Source organism: Oncorhynchus keta, chromosome 26 (assembly GCF_023373465.1).
Source record: "Oncorhynchus keta strain PuntledgeMale-10-30-2019 chromosome 26, Oket_V2, whole genome shotgun sequence".
Lineage (NCBI taxonomy): Eukaryota > Metazoa > Chordata > Actinopteri > Salmoniformes > Salmonidae > Oncorhynchus > Oncorhynchus keta.
This window is the reverse complement of record NC_068446.1, coordinates 11220113-11237111: the sequence shown is the minus strand read 5'-3', so window position 1 is coordinate 11237111 and position 16999 is coordinate 11220113. Positions and strand designations below refer to the sequence as shown.

General features: G+C 43.4%; 2 protein-coding genes across 4 annotated transcripts; one reads left to right on the top strand and one right to left on the bottom strand.

The window, feature by feature from the left end:
- Positions 1-335: 335 nt before the first annotated feature.
- On the bottom strand, positions 336-10210 carry LOC118358923 (SAGA-associated factor 29-like). Of its 2 annotated transcripts, XM_052480228.1 has the most exons (12): positions 10075-10210; positions 6370-6467; positions 3930-4003; positions 3484-3559; positions 2861-2933; positions 2679-2765; positions 2449-2513; positions 2235-2364; positions 1419-1565; positions 1232-1267; positions 920-1082; positions 336-669 (listed from the first exon to the last, which is right to left on the bottom strand). In XM_052480228.1, exons 3-12 carry the CDS (start codon positions 3993-3995, stop codon positions 553-555), a joined length of 960 nt encoding a protein of 319 aa, XP_052336188.1. In that variant the 5' UTR covers positions 3996-4003; positions 6370-6467; positions 10075-10210; the 3' UTR covers positions 336-552. The 2 variants fall into 2 exon arrangements, with proteins under 2 accessions (XP_052336188.1, XP_052336189.1); XM_052480229.1 differs by lacking the exon at positions 2679-2765 and having other exon boundaries at positions 10075-10208.
- LOC118358924 (nuclear protein 1-like) lies at positions 9687-16933 on the top strand. 2 transcript variants are annotated; one of them, XM_035736934.2, is made up of 4 exons: positions 9687-10011; positions 15718-15827; positions 16086-16223; positions 16499-16933. In XM_035736934.2, the coding sequence occupies exons 2-3, from the start codon at positions 15728-15730 to the stop codon at positions 16211-16213; spliced, it is 228 nt and encodes a 75-aa protein (XP_035592827.1). In that variant the 5' UTR covers positions 9687-10011; positions 15718-15727; the 3' UTR covers positions 16214-16223; positions 16499-16933. The 2 variants fall into 2 exon arrangements, with proteins under 2 accessions (XP_035592827.1, XP_052336190.1); XM_052480230.1 differs by lacking the exon at positions 9687-10011 and having other exon boundaries at positions 15558-15827.
- The last annotated feature ends 66 nt before the right edge of the window (positions 16934-16999 follow it).

The following is a 16999-nucleotide window of genomic DNA, read 5'->3' as shown; positions in this document are numbered from 1 at the left end:
CTGAGCAATTAATCAAATGGCCAACAGACTATTACATTGACCCCCCTCCATTTGTTTTGTACACTGCTGCTACTCGCGGTTTATTATGCATAGTCACTTCACCCCTACCTAAATGTACAAATGACCTCTACAACCTGTACCCCCGCACACTGACTCGGTATCGGTACCCTCTGTATATAGCCTTGTTATTGTGTTACTTTTTATTATTTTTTACTTTAGTTTATTTGGTAAATATTTTATTCATTCTTCTTGAATTGCACCTTTGGTTAAGGGCTTGTAAATAAGCATTTCACAGTAAGGTCTACACTTGTATTCGGCGCATGTGACAAGTAAAGTTTGATTTGATGTTATTTTATTTGAAACCCGCCCTCAGTGTGTCCATACGTGTGGTTATGGTATGGAATCCATTGTTATTCTGGGGAGGGGGTGGTTGGAAACACTGGTCTAGGAACACTTGTCTACACAGTGTACTTGTCAAATCTGACAAAATACAGTATCTTCAGTTACAGTCCCCTTGATTTCTCCTGACTCCTCTCTTCATCAGTCTCTTCTTTACTTCTTTTTGTTCTCTTTGCAGGCCACCACGTATCTCTGAGCTACGTTGAGGGGCGGGGAGTAGCCGTCTGCGTACGACGTGTCCTCAAACAGCACTGAGTAGTCGTCCTGGGGCTGAGAGAGCAGAGAGAGCATGGCGGTTAGTGGAGAGAACAGAGTTCACTGATTTGGGGTCAGTTTAGCATTTTCCCCAATGATGGTTAAGGTTGGAAGGATGGAGGGGAAGCTGCCAAGCGAGGGGCCTGCTTGGATGTAGGGTTTGGTGTACAGTAACATGATCTCTGAACCAGTTGTCATCAAACAAAATCTATTCAAATGACGTCAATCAGCCCCCCCCCCGCTCCTCTCCCTTTCCTTGTCTCACCCGGTGTGGGTGTGTGTGGATGAGGGCTCTGTAGAAGCAGGTGGTCTGGGGGTAGAGGGCCAGCACCAGCTGGTCTTTACTGAACAGGGCCTCCGGGTCAGTCTCTGGGTTGGCCTTCCACTGGGGCAGGGGGATGATACGCCGCCTGCTCAGGGTGTGTCTCCTGGAGTAGGAGGATGGGAGGGGGGGAGATAAGAAGTAGAGTAGATAATTGTCATTATATCCAAGGTGAGATTTTCAGTTGAGATTTTCAATGTACTACAAGACAAAATAGTAGGAAAAGAAATATAGAAAATGAAGACATTGACTTACTCTTTTCCTTCCTCATCAATGTCATCCACTTCGTACCTGAAGGATAGAGCAAAAGAATACAACTCAAAACAGTCTGTGTTGTAGCTGATTGGCTAAAAGTGTTAAAGGCTGTAGTTGATTGGTAATAGTGGTACATGGCTGTACTTGATTGGCTAAGAGAGGCTGGAGCTGATTTGCTGATAGTTACTTGTTGGTGGAGTGGCTGTAGCTGACCACCTCGGCCAGGATCCACTGTTCGTCTCCGTCCACGGCCTTGACCCGCGCTGCCACCTTGTCCCCTTGCTTGGCCACATAGTCACTGTTGGCTGGCATCGCCCCACATAGGGGAGGAGGACTGGAGGAGAGGAGGATACAGGGAAGGATGGAGGGTTTTAGGGTTGAGGGAGTAATATAGTAATGGAGGACAGAAAAAAGGGGCAGGTGGAAAATAAATGGGGGGGGGTACTGAACTTGAAATGTACACAACAAGAACACAGATTTTGGCCTCCCGAGTGGCGCAGTGGTCTAAGGCACTGTGCTGGGCCACTAGAGAGTCTGGGTTTCAGTCCAGGCTCTGTCGCAGCTGGCCGCTGCACAATTGGCCCAGCGTCGTTCAGCTTAGGGTGGGTTTGGCCGCCAGGAATATCCTTGTCTCATCGCCCACTAGCAACTCCAGTGGCGGGCCGGGCGCAGTGCACGCCGACACAGTCGCCAGGTGTACGGTGTTTCCTCCGACACATTGGTGCGGCTGGCTTCCGGGTTGGATGGGCATTGTGTCAAGAAGCAGTGCAGCTTGGTTGGGTTGTGTTTCGGAGGATGCATGGCTCTCGACCTTTGCCTCTCCCGAGTCTGTACGGGAGTTGCAGCGATGAGACAAAACTGTAACTACTACCAATTGGATACCACGAAATTGGGGTGAAAAACACAAAAAAAAAAAAAAAAGAACACACATTTTTGTTTCCAGTTGTAAAATGTTGTGCACTACTATACTGAGCTCAGGAGAGACTGAATCATCAGACCCTACCTGTCTCCTGGCTTGCCAATCCACAGCGGGAGCGTCATGGCTGACTGTTGGAGCAGTGTCATCAGCACCCCCCTCCGCATGGTCTTCCTGGGGGGGTCATTGTCGCTGTTCACCCCTGCCATCTTAGCCGCTGGGGGAGAGGAAAGAGTGAGGCATGGGCTGCATCTCAATAGTTAACAGTGGCTTATTCTCGTCTCCTTCCTTCCATTCTTACCTATTCGCCTCTCCTCCAATAAGGATTTGATCTCTGCAATTTTGTCGAGAGCATGACGAAGAATACTGTGGGAGAGAAAGAGTGACGCCCGACTTATTTCTTTGGAATTAAGCCGTACTTACGTACTCCACATGGTTGCGATGATTTCTGAAAACACATCCAATCACTGAACTACCAAAGTTGGATAGGTGAAAGGAAACATTACATTAAATGGCTTACACCAAACCTACCATATCAGATCAGTGGACACTTCAAGGGTCCATAGGGCAAGGGGCATAGGGATATCAGTGTAGGCTACCCTGATGATGACAGCTTGTCTGTCGAAGCGTTGGTTATTAGGTTATTAAATTATTGCATCTGAGCTCCTAGAGTGTGCGGCTCTCCTTTTCTTTTTCAAGTGTAGGCTACCGACCTGCACTCTGCCTCAGCATCTGCTCTGGCTGTGGTGTAGAGTCCCCTCAGCTTAGTCCGGTAGTAAGGGGAGGCTGGGGGAGGGAGAAACAAGAATAACACCTTATTACACTGTGTGTGTGTGTGTGTGTGTGTGTGTGTGTGTGTGTGTGTGTGTGTGTGTGTGTGTGTGTGTGTGTGTGTGTGTGTGTGTGTGTGTGTGTGTGTGTGTGTGTGTGTGTGTGTGTGTGTGTGTGTGTGTGTGTGTGTGTGTGTGTGTGTGTGTGTGTGTGTGTGTGTGTGTGTGTGTGTCTATCCTTATGGGGATCTAAAAGCCCCAAAGTCCCCACAAGGATAGTAATATTTTGATCTTAGGGTTTAGGGTTACAATTCAGATAAGAAGTTAGTGGTAAAGGTTTAGGGTTACAAGTAAAGGTTAGGTTTAGGGGTTAGAGAAAATAGGATTTTGAATGGAAATTCATTTTAGGTCCCCACGAGGATAGAAGAACATAACGTGTGTGTGTCTGGCTTAGCCAGATGATACATAAATAGAAACAGTGTGTAACAGTAATATGAAGAGTTTTAAAACAGTGTTGCAGTGTGGATGGACAAAGGAGAATGTGGGGAGGCGAGGTAGAGGCTCACTCTTGTTCTCAGTCTGCATCCTCTCATGTGTTTTCTGGATGTTGAGCAGGTTGTGTTCACTGCGCGACCGCTCCTCCTGAAAAAGGGAAGGAAAGGGATTAATATTACAATGTGGTTGTTGCATAGCCGCAAAATGATGCAATATATCAGCAAAAATAACATGCAATGTGCACACAAAATGTAAATGTATTACAGTGATTGATGTTTGGCAATGAGATTTAATTTGATCTCTGAATATCATTCCTATTCTGTATTGCTAGTTATTACACTACTCCCAAATGTGACTTCAATCCCTATGATGGCATGATGTAAAAATATGAGTAATTGGAGTCACATTTGAATATAACCAGCTAGGTAGCTATTCCTCCACTGTGGTACCTGAATCACAGGTCAGTGCTCCTGATGACAACAGCACTTGGGTGTAGAAACCATTGGTTGAGACTTACCTGCGTCTGCTTGATGAGTTGATGGAGCTCTGTTAAAAGCTCTGCGATTTTGGTGTCCGCCGACATGATGTTGCCTGTGGTAACGAGATGTTCAAAATGCATCAAATTAGTTTCACTTTAGTTTAAGCAGCAACATGACAGACATGCCTTGCACACATTACAGCAAGCCAGCAGATTCCGACCCTACCGTTATGCTTGTTTACAATGAGTTGCACTGGGGTCGGAACGACATCATGGTTAGACTCCGGGGATGAGAAATTGTGTTGTACTCCGAATTGTCCCAACTGTTACACCGGGAAGATTGAACGACTGCCTATTTTCATCCTCATGCTATCCAGCAGGAGCCACAGCAGCCATTATAGAATGACATGTTGCAAAAAACAACAAATGAACTGATTGGCTGCCACTGCTATTCCAAAAAATGGTGGCAGTGGCTAATGCTAGCTAGCATGCGGATAAAAAGGGTAGTTTTACAGAAAACTAGCAGTATTTCAATCTTCTTGATGTATCAGTTTGGATATACAGTTGAAGTCGGAAGTTTATATACATCTTAGCCAACTACATTTAAACTCAGTTTTTCACAATTCCTGACATTTAATCATAGTAAAAAATCTCTGTCTTAGGTCAGTTAGGATCACCGCTTTCTTTTAAGAAAATGATATGTCAGAAGAATAGTAGAGCGAATGATTTATTTCAGCTTTTATTTCATTCATCACATTCCCAGTGGGTCAGAAGTTTACATTCACTCAATTAGTATTTGGTAGCATTGCCTTTAAATTGTTTAACTTGGGTCAAATATTTTGGGTAGCATTCCACAAACATCTCACAATAAGTTGGGTGAATTTTGGCCCATTCCTCCTGGCAGAGCTGGTTTAACTGAGTCAGGTTTGTAGTTCTCCTTGCTCGCACACGCTTTTTTAGTTCTGCCCCTAAATTTTCTATGGGATTGAGCTCAGGGCTTTGTGATGGCCACTCCAATACCTTGACTTTGTTGTCCTAAAGGATATTTCTCCAAAAAGTTAGATATTTGTCCCCATGTGCAGTTGCAAACCATAGTCTGGATTTTTTATGGCAGTTTTGGCAGTGGCTTCTTCCTTGCTGAGCGGCCTTTCAGGTTATGTCGCTATAGGACTCGTTTAACTGTGGATATAGATACTTTTGTACCCGTTTCCTCCAGCATCTTCACACGGTCCTTTCCTGTTGTTCTGGGATTGATTTGCACTTTTCTCTCCAAAGTATGTTCATCTCTAGGAGACAGAATGCGTCTCCTTCCTGAGCGGTATGACTGCTGCGTGGTCCCATGGTGTTTATACTTGCGTACTATTGTTTGTACAGATGAACATGGTACCTTCAGGCATTTGGAAATTGCTCCCAAGGATGAACCAGACTTGTGGAGGTCTACAATTGTCTTTCTGAGGTCTTGGCTGATTTCTTTTGATTTTCCCATGATGTCAAGCAAAGAGGCACTAAGTTTGAAGGTAGACCTTGAAATACATCCACAGGTACACCTTCAATTGACTCAACTGATGTCAATTAGCCTATCAGAAGCTTTTAAAGCCATGAAATCATTTTCTGGAATTTTCCAAGCTGTTTAAAGGCACAGTCAACTTAGTATATGTAAACTTCTGACCCACTGGAATTGTGATACAGTGAAATAATCTGTCTGTAAAAATCTGTTGAAAAAATTACTTGTGTCATGCACAAAGTAGATGTCCTTAACAGTCTTGCCAAAACTATAGTTTTGTTAACAAGAAATTTGTGGAGTGGTTGAAAAACCAGTTTTAATGACTCCCACCTAAGTGTATGTAAACTTCCAACTTCAACTGTAGGTCAAATTTAGAGTACAGTGTAACATCCCATCCCTGCATTGAAGTAGGTTTTCTGATCCATATCTTATGTTGGCTAATTTTGTTAGGACTGTCTGGGAGTGGTCTATGCGGGGCGGGGAAAATGGAAAACTTTCTGTTATTGCCAGAGAGGTTTCGAACTCACTCGCTTACTGAAGGGAATCGATTAATCTGGCCTGTGTTCACACTCAAAAGTGATTGCTTTTGATAAAAACGCAAGAGGTTGTATGTTACTGGATGATGTACCATGCTGCCATGTTGACAACACGACCGCGCAGTGTAGATTACTGTTCAATTTGAGAAAGGTGCTCCTCCCTCACCACTTTTTACATTCACATCACGGGCCATAGACCAGTGCCCCACAGCTCAGCATAATCTAATTGGTCGATTAACTAATTTACCACCTGGTGGATGTAAAATGGAGCCGTAGCAGAAGGCAGACGTTTTACGTGCCCCCAACCGATTGTGTTTTTTTGTTTATTTATCTGCTTTGTTTTTAACTTATTATTTTAACCCATTTTGTACATAATGTTGCCGCTACCGTCTCATACGACCAAAAATAACATCTAGACATCAGAACTGTGATTACTCACCACAGACTAGCAGAATCCTGTTTCTTCTTTCACGACTCTGACGAGCCCGAGACGGAGGATATACGGCTCCCTCGGGAACAGGCCCCGACCCCCGTGATCTGCATGAAGAGGAGGCGGAGAAAGAGAGGCTGGAGAGCGGGCTGCCTTCTGAGAAGTCGGAGGTGATCGAATAAACCCCCACTTCCCTCAATTCTGCTAGCAAACATGCAATCTTTGGACAATAAAATTGCCGAGTTACGGGGAAGATTAAACTACCAACGGGACATTAAAAACTGTAACATCTTATGCTTCACAGAGTTGTGGCTGAACGACGACAAACTCAACATACAGCTGGTTGCTTTTACGATGTACCGGCAGTATGGAACAGTGGCGTCTGGTTAGACAAGGGCCGGCGGACTATGTATTTTTGTAAATAACAGCTGGTGCACTATATCAAAGGAAGTCTCGAGTTATTGCTCGCCTGGGGTTGAGTATATCATGATAAGCTGTAGACCACACTACCTACTGAGAGAGTTCTCATCTGTATTCTTCGTAGCTGTTTACATACCACCTCAGTCAGAGGTTGGCACTAAGATAGCATAGAATGAGCTGTATTCCTCCATAAGAAAACAAGAAAACTCTCACACTGAGGCAGCGCTCCTAGTAGCCGGGTACTTTAATGCAGGGAAACTTAATCAGTTTTACCAAATTCCTATCAGCATGTTAAATGTGCAACCAGAGGGTAAAGAACTCTGGGCCACCTTTACTCCACACACAGAGATGCATACAAAGCTCTCCTTTGCCCGCCATTTGGCAAATCTGACCATAATTCCATCCTCCTGATTCCTGCTTACAAGCAAAAATTAAAGCAGGAAGCACCAGTGATTAGATCAATAAAAAAATGGTCAGATGAAGCAGATGCTAAGCTACAGGACTGTTTTGCTAGCACAGACTGGAAAATCTTATGGGATTCCTCCAATGGCATTGAGGAGTACACCACATCTGTCATTGGCTTCATAAATAAGTGCATCGATGAGGTTGTCCCCACAGTGACTTACGTACATACCCCAACCAGAAGCCATGGATGATAGGCAGCATCTGCACTGAGCTAAACGCTAGAGCTGCCGCTTTCAAGAAGCGGGACTGTAACCCGGAGACTTATAAGAAATCCAGCTATGCCCTCCGACAAATCATTAAACAGACAAAGCATCAATATATGACAAAGATCGAGTCATACTACACCAGCTTTGACGCTCGTTGGATGTTGTAGGGTTTGCTAACCATTACAGACCACAAAGGGAAGCTTCCCAGTGACACGAGCCTACCAGACGAGCTAAACTACTTCTATGCTCGCTTCGAGGAAAATAACACTGAAACATGCATGAGATCCCCAGTTGTACCGGAAGACTGTGTGATAAACGCACTCTGCAGCTGATGTGAGTAAGACCTTTAAACAGGTTAACATTCACAAGGCCGCAGGGCCAGAAGGATTACCAGGACGTGTACTGCGAGCATGCTCTGACCCAACTGGCAAGTGTCTTCACTGATATTTTCAACCTCTCCCTTGTCCGAGTCTGTAATACCAACATGTTTTAAGCAGACCACCATAGTACCTGTGCCCTAGAACATTAAGGTAACCTGCCTAAATGACTACCGACTCGTAGCACTCACGTCTGTAGCCATGAAGTGCTTTGAAAGGCTGGTCATGGCTCACATCAACACCATCATCCCAGAAACCCTTGACCCACTCCAATTTGCATACCGCCCCCACAGGTCCACAGATGATGCAATCTCTATTTCACCCCACACTGCCCTTTCCCACCTGGACAAAAGGAAAACCTATGTGAGAATGCTATTCATTGACTACAGCTCAGCATTCAACACCATAGTGCCTTCAAAGCTCATCAGTAAGCTAAGGACCCTGGGACTAAACACCTCCCTCTGCAACTGGATCCTGGACTTCCTGATGGGTAGCCAACAACACATCCGCCACACTGATCCTCAACACAGGGGCCCATCAAGGGTGCATGCTCAGCCACCTCCTGTACTCCCTGTTCACTCATGACTGCACGGCCAGGCACGACTCCAACACCATCATTACATTTGCAGATGACACAACAGTGGTAGGCCTGATCACCGACAACAAGAGGACGGCCTACAAGGAGTAGGTCAGAGACTTGGCCGTGTGGTGCCAGGACAACAACATCTCCTTCAACGTGATCAAGTAAAAGGAGATGATTGTGGACTAAAGGAAAAAGAGGACCGAGCACGGCCCCATTTTCATCGAAGGGGCTGCAGTGTAGCAGGTTGAGAGCTTCAAGTTCCTTGGTGTCCACATCACCAACAAACTAACATGGTCCAAGGACACCAAGCCAGTCATGAAGCGGGCACGACAAAAACATATTCCCCCTCAGTAGACTGAAAAGATTTGGTATGGGTCCTCAGATCCTCAAAAGGTTCTACAGCTGCACCATCGAGAGCATCCTGGCTGGTTGCATCACTGCCTGGTATGGCAACTGCTCGGCCTCCGACCGCAAGGCACTACAGAGGGTAGCGCAAACGGCCCAGTACATCACTGTGGCCAAGCTTCCTGCCATTCAGGACCTCTATATCAGGCAGTGTCAGAGGTAGGCCCTAAAAATTGTCAAAGACTCCAGCCACCCTAGTAATAGACTGTTCTCTCTGCTACTGCAGAGCAAGCGGTACCAGAGCGCCAAGTCTAGGTCCAAGAGGCTTCTAAACAGCTATTACCCCAAGCCATAAGACTCCTGAACATCTAATCAAATGGCTACCCAGACTATTTCCATTGCCCCCCCCTCCACATCACTGCCACTCTCTGTTGTCATCTATGCATAGTCACTTTAATAGCTCTACCTACATGTACATACTACCTCAACTAATCGGCACCCCTCCCTGTATATATTGTTATTTTTTACTGCTGTTCTGTAATTATCTCTTATTCTCATCCATATTTTGGGGGGGAAACTGCAATGCTGGGCCTTGTAAATAAGCATTTCACTGTAAGGTCTACACCAAAACAGGCAGAAATTTCAGGTGGTCTTTTTAAAATTGAATGTTTAACTCGGCAAGTCAGTTGAGAACAAATTCTTATTTACAATTACGGCCTACACCGGCCAAACCCGGACGGCGCTGGGCTAATTGTGTTACGCCCTTTGGGACTCCCAATCACTGCCAGTTGTGATACAGCCTGGATCTTTTCAAAGAGCTCTTACACCAAAGGCATTATCATTTTCACAATATTATTCCAACTACATAGTGTGGGTATATATTATCAAAACTCGGGAAAATAACGTTGATTGCAATGGGCCTTTAATCTAACCATAATTGCGTTCTGACCCCAGTGCAGCTCAATGTAAACATGCGCAACGTTAGAATCTTCTGGCTAACATTAAGGTTAGCTGTATTGTTCGCAACTTATGTCACATTTACTTTGTACTGGCAAGTTGTCTGCAAGAGTTAGCTAACGTGGTCAGAACAAACATATTGTAGGAAACTAGCCAGCTAAAATGAGAAAATTTAGCAAGCCAACTAATGTTCGCAAGCTAGCTTAGCTGGTTAAATAGCTAGCTAGCTTCTGAGACTCCTTAAACCTTTTATCAACTACCAAGCGCGGTTTATTTTGTGGAGTAAAGTTACATGTTGGTAAGTAGTCGTAAATTGTTATTCGAAATGTTTAGAACTATACATTCAGACTATCTCCCCTACCTTTGGTAGTTTGTGAGCTTTCACTCGTTTCAAGGCCTACTACGGACTGGCAGCGAGGACAAACAGCACTACCCCAAACGTTTGTCTTACGGGTCTTTCAATATTGCATCTCGGCCATAGACTGTACAAGAAATAAGGCATCTCTCTACCATATAGGTGTTCTAATGTTTAAACAAATTATAATAATCACACGTAAATATAATTGTTGTTTGAATTCGTTTATCTAATATTTACAACCCATGGAATGTAAGTGGTGAAGTAAATTATATTTTCCAAACATCTCTCCTCAATGTTTACATATTGAAACATACAGACAATTCCTTTCAGTCATGATCTTGTAAACACATTCAATTGCACTGTAATGTTTGTGTAAAATGTTCAGTCAGCAGAATTCTGCGAGGGGGCGGAGGGAGGTTTGGCCTCTGGAAACAAACACCATCTGTAAACATTATGGTGAAGAAAACAGCCACATAAACAGCAAAACAATCACTAAGAACAGAACTTAATAGAGTACTAATATGAATGTAAAGCTAGGTAGACCGTGCCTTAATGTAAAGCAATATATTATACCTATTTGATATTACTAGTTGGGTGTGTGTGGAGGGAGGCACAAAGGGTGGTGAGGTGGAGATACTGGAAAGTTCATATTCAACACTGACATGGAGAAAATAAGGTCGTAAAATGGACCATAGACAGACACAGATAAGTGTTGGCTTATCTGCCATGCTTCAAAACTGTCTGGGGCGCTCCGTGCTGTTTATAATTGTCTGTGTGAGTCTTTGTGTGTTTGTTGAGAGCAGGCTTAGTCACAGCTCATATGGTAAGCTCATATTTCAGCAAATATTTATTGAACAGAGTGCCCACATGACTGAGAGATGCTAAGAAAGCGTGGAAGGACGAGTCACAGAAAGAGTAAGGGGAGAAGGAGAAAAACAGTGAAAGAAAGAACAGGACTGTTGATAGATAACTGAGAGACTGCCGTTGAAAGGAAAACAGCACATGTAAGAAATATGAATAGTGGGAGTGAAAGAGAGATAGATAAAGAAGAGAGAATGGGACAACGAGAGAGTGACGCTTAAACATGTCTCCCCGGTTTATGGCCAGTACAGTACTGTTTATGACTGTTTGTGGAGGCATCGAGAGAAGTAAAATATGCCAAGAACTGTGGCTGTGTCCAACCTGTGTCAACCCTTCCTTGCTCAAAAACAATTAGGTCATATCCAAAAGGAATGGTTTGTGGAATATTCAACGGAGGCTTTAGGAGAAGAGGCTACTTTGAGAGGTTTTACTCATATCTCCTGGTTCACTGCCTGTAATTTATACGACGGCGTCTGATCAGGAGTAGATTTATGTGAGGGAAGGGTCCTTCCTCATCGTTCTCACAGATATAGACAGTCGTGTCACAGATACAGACAGTCGTACTTTGTCATGACTACAGTCTGAATCATTCTATCAACGGTATATACAGTTGAAGTCGAAAGTTTACATACACTTAGGATGGAGCCATTTAAAACTTGTTTTTCAACCACTCCACATGTCTTGTTAACCAACTATAGTTTTGGAAAGTCGTTTGGGACATCTACTTTGTGCATGACTCAGGTAATTTGTCCAACAATTGTTTACAGATTATTTCACTTGTAATTCACTGTATCACAATTCCAGTGGGTCGGAAGTTTACATAAACTAAGTTGACTGTGCCTTTAAAACAGCTTGGAAATTCCAGAAAATGATGTCATGGCTTTAGAAGCTTCTGATAGGCTAATTGACATCATTTGAGTCAATTGAAGGTGTACCTGTGGATGTATTTCAAGGCCTACCTTCAAACTCAGTGCCTCTTTGCTTGACATCATTGGAAAATCAAAAGAAATCAGCCAAGACCTCAGAAAGAAAATTGTAGACCACAAGTATGATTCATCCTTGGGAGCAATTTCCAAACGCCTGAAGGTACCACGTTCATCTGTACAAACAAAGGTTTGCAAGTATAAACACCATGGGATCACGCAGCCGTCATACTGCTCAAGAAGGAGACGCCTTCTGTCATCTAGAGATGAACATACTTTGGTGCAAAATGTCCAAATCAATCCCAGAACAACAGCAAAGGACCTTGTGAAGATGCTGGAGGAAAGAGGTACAAAAGTATCTATATCCACAGTAAGACGAGTCCTATATCGACATAACCTGAAAGGCCGCTCAGCAAGGAAGAAGCCACTGCTCCAAAACTGCCATAAAAAATCCAGACTATGGTTGCAACTCCACATGGGGACTACTTTTTTGGTGAAATATCCTCTGGTCTGATGAAACAAAAATAGAACTGTTTGGTCATAATGACCATCGTTATGTTTATAGGAAAAGGGAGAGGCTTGCAAGCCGGAGAACATCATTCCAACCGTGAAGCATGGGGGTGGCAGCATCATGTTATGGGGGGGCTTTGCTGCAGGAGGGACTGGTGCACTTCACAAAATAGATGGCATCATGAGGACAGAAAATGATGTGGAGATATTGAAGCAACATTTCAAGGCATCAATCAGGAAGTTAAATCTTGGTTGCAAATGGGTCTTCCAAATGAACAATGACCCCAAGCATACTTCCAAAGTTGTGGCAAAATGGCTTAAGGACAACAAATTGAAGGTATTGGAGTGGCCATCACAAAGCCCTGAGCTCTATCCTATAGAAAATGTGTGGGCAGAACTGAAAAAGCGTGTGCGAGCAGGGACGCCTACAAACCTGACTCAGTTACACCAGCTCTGTCAGGAAGAATGGGCCAACATTCACCCAACTTATTGTGGGAAGCTTGTGGATGGCTACCCAAAACATTATACCCAAGTTAAACAATTTAAAGCTAATGCTACCAAATACTACTTGAGTGTATGTAAACTTCTGTCCCACTGGGAATGTGATGAAAGAAATAAAAGCTGAAAAAAATCATTCTCTCTACTCTTATTCTGACATGTCACGTTCTTAACAGAAAGCGGTGATCCTAACTGACCTAAGACAGGGAATTTTTACTATGATTAAATGTCAGGAATTGTGAAAAATTGAGTTTAAATGTATTTGGCTAAGGTGTATGTAAACTTCCGACTTCAACTGTACATACAGTGTCTTGCAAAAGTATTCATCCCCCTTGGCGTTTTTCCTAATTTGTTGCATTACAACCTGTCATGTAAATGGATTTTTATTTGGATTTCATGCAATGGACCTACACAAAATAGTTGAAAATTGTTGAACTGAAATGAAAACAATAACTTGTTTAAAATTCAAAAAAATTAACAATGGAAAAGTGGTGCGTGCATATGTATTCACTCCCTTTGCTATGAAGCTCCTAAATAAGATCTGGTGCAACTAATTACCTTCAGAAGTCACATAATTAGTTAGATTGCACACAGGTGGACTTTATTTAAGTGTCACATGATCTGTCACATGATCTCAGTATATATACACCTGTTCTGAAAGGCCCCAGTGTCTGCAACACCACCAAGCAAGGAACACCACCGAGCAAGCGTCACCACCGAGCAAGCGTCACCACCAAGCAAGCGTCACCACCAAGCAAGCGTCACCACCAAGCAAGCGTCACCACCAAGCAAGCGACACCACCAAGCAAGCGACACCACCAAGCAAGCGTCACCACCAAGCAAGCGTCACCACCAAGCAAGCGTCACCACCAAGCAAGCGTCACCACCAAGCAAGCGACACCACCAAGCAAGCGACACCACCAAGCAAGCAGCACCATGAAGACCAAGGAGGTCTCCAAACAGGTCAGGGTCAAAGTTGTGGAGAAGTAGAGAGAAGAAGAAGAAGTACGTTGAACATCCCACGGAGCACCATTAAATCCATTATTAAAAAATGGAAAGAATATGGCACCACAACAAACCTGACAAGAGAGGGCTTCCCACCAAAACTCACGGATTAGGCAAGGAGGGCATTAATCAGAGGCAACAAAGAGACTAAAGATAACCCTGAAGGAGCTGCAAAGCTCCATAGCAGAGATTGTAGTATCTGTCCATAGGTCCACTTTAATCCGCACACTCCACAGAGCTGGACTTTACGGAAGAGTGGCCAGAAAAAAAGCCATTGCTTAAAGAAAAAAATAAGCAAACACATTTGGTGTTCGCCAAAGGGCATGTGGGAGACTCCCCAAGCATATGGAAGAAGGTACTCTAGTCAGGTGAGACTAAAATGTAGCTTTTTGGCCATCAAGGAAACGCTATGTCTGGCACAAACCCAACACCTCCCATCACCCCAAGAATTACCATCCCCACAGTGAAGCATGGTGGTGGCAGCATCATGCTGTGGGTATGTTTTTCTTCAGCAGGGACTGGTCAGAATTGAAGGAATAGTGAGAATTCAATTGAGAATCTGTGGTATGACTTAAAAATTGCTGTACACCAGCGGAACCCATCCAACTTGAAGGAGCTGAAGCCGTTTTGCCTTAAAGAACGGGCAAGCGGTAAGAGACTTGCAGCTGTAATTACTGAAAAAGGTGTCTCTACAAAGTATTGAATTTGGGGGGGGGGGTAAATAGTTATGTACGCTCAAGTTTTCTGTTTTTTTGTCTTATTTATTGTTAGTTTTACAATAAAAAAATATTTTGCATCTTCAAAGTGGTAGGCATGTTGTGTAAGTCAAATGATACAACCTCCCCCACAAATCTATTTTAATTCCAGGTCGTAAGGCAACAAAATAGGAAAAATGCCAAGGGGGGTGAATACTTTCGCAAGCCACTGTATATATATTTTTATGTATTCCTTTATGTAGGCCTACATGTATTCGCTATACTGTACAGTACCACATACATTTAATTTCCTCTCTACTAACATGCACACGTGAGAACACACACACAATGGGATTTCATGGGTGCTATTATAGAACTGCGATCAAAATGGGTTCAATGCCTACTGAACAACCAGAATCTACCAACAGCTTTGCATTGTCACCAAAAGTTGGTTCCCCATGCTCACATTCACACACCTCACCTTCAAGCACCCTTTGGATGGAGCCCTGACAGACAAATGGAGGACAAGCAAAGAAAAGGGGGTCTGTTAGAAAATGTGAAGTGTGAGTTTTGAACCACAGATGTTGATAAGACTGAAAGGAAAAACATGATTCATCTAATCTTTGTCTCCGAGGAGGGAGGGGTTGATAGGGCAGATAAACCATGTCGGTGAAGGAAACTAGGTGCATTTAGAATTAAGAAATGTGTTAATTGACCATGTAAAATAAATGACTATTGGAAGAAGACCAATAGAAAGAAATTAAGCATAATTGTGCAATGGAATAGATTACAGAAATACAAACAGGCTACTAATAGAGAGAGAGAGAAAGAAAGAAAACATGTACCACAAGATGAATAGCAAATTAAATCAATAAAGGGCACCAAATAAAAAAACAGACATGGGTGACCTTGGAAGTCAGTTGGCGTCAAATATTTACCAAAAACTCATGCAACTTTCACTGACTCAAGCAAGGGCCAAGGACTCATAACAAGGAGAAAGGGAGGAGCGACCATGCTTTATTAAGCACATGGGCAAGTGCAGAAAACCACTCAAAGAAAGAGAAACACCCGTGGAAAAATAACTGCTTTCTAAAGTTGTTTTGTTGCTGTCCAGCGAAAAGTAATTTCTCAGTTACTTTTTATTTGTTCAATAGAAGCGTCGCTATGGCAAGTTTCGTAGACGTGAAGAATGTTGAGCCAACCCACTTTGAAGAACAACACTATGACAAATATGAATACTACAACCTTTCAGAAAAATACACAAGTAAGAATCAGTAATTCTTATGTTTGTATGTGCAATGAATTATCAAGTTATGACCATCAAATAATGGTAGTCACAAATAATTTGAAGATTCATTCAATTTAAATGGGTCGGTGAGGTTCAATCTATGAAGAACTCTCAAGTCCTCAACGTGTTGCAAGTGGCACATGTTGACTGCTACAATGTTGCATTGGAGGCAAGTGGGTGTGTTATTGTTTTCAAAGTCTCACAATCTGAACTGTGAACTCGCACTGTTTCCAGGTGGCGCTAGCCGCAAGGGGAGGTCAAAGAAGGAAGCCAGCGACAATACCAACCGACCCAACCCCGGAGGCCACGAGCACAAGCTCATAGAGAAGCTTCAGAACACTGAAAAGAAGGCCAAGGAGTGAGTAAATGGAGGTATGCCCCCCCCCCCTCCTCCAATCTCTGTATGCACTTCACAATTTCAAACAAGTGTGGGACACAATATCAAGTTTGAGGAAGTGAATATTCAACATTTGCTCTACAGTGAATTATATATTTTTTTGTAGGCTTATTGACCTACTAAATACCATTTTAAGGCATTGTTTTGTTTCTATCTTGGTACTCTGTTCCTACCACCCTCATGTGCCCTCATGTAGCAAACGGTCAACTAGGAAGAACCGTAACCAAAGTGCATTTGTCTTTCCTTTCAGGGCAAATCGGACGGCTAACACTGGCAACCGACCATGGCCGCCTTGGTGACAAAACAAGATGGGCAGACAGACGGTGAACTCCAATGTAGAGAGGGGTGAATATGAGGATGGGTCACAGGCTGCCAATGAGTTTGACTCTAGCGTCAGTGAAGGGGGATTTCAGTCCTCTCCTTCATAGAGCTGATGGTATGGAGTGGGAGTGGCTCCACTGAAGGTGATGTAGACCACCGTGCAAGCGGTCTTCTGGACAGCCTTCCCAAACAAGTGGGAAGTAATGGGAGTGGTTGCAGGCTGCATCATGTTTCAGTATCAATGTGGTTTTGTTTTTAAGTCTTAATTGATGATATTTGTCACTTAATGTTTTTAAGCAAAGAGGTTCTTAAAATTGATTTATTTTACAAAGTGTATTGAAAATAAATGCTTTCATAAAATGTATTAAGTCTAGGTTTAAAGTGGTACTCCAGTCTCCTTTTCAACTCATTTAACACCTGAATGACTTAT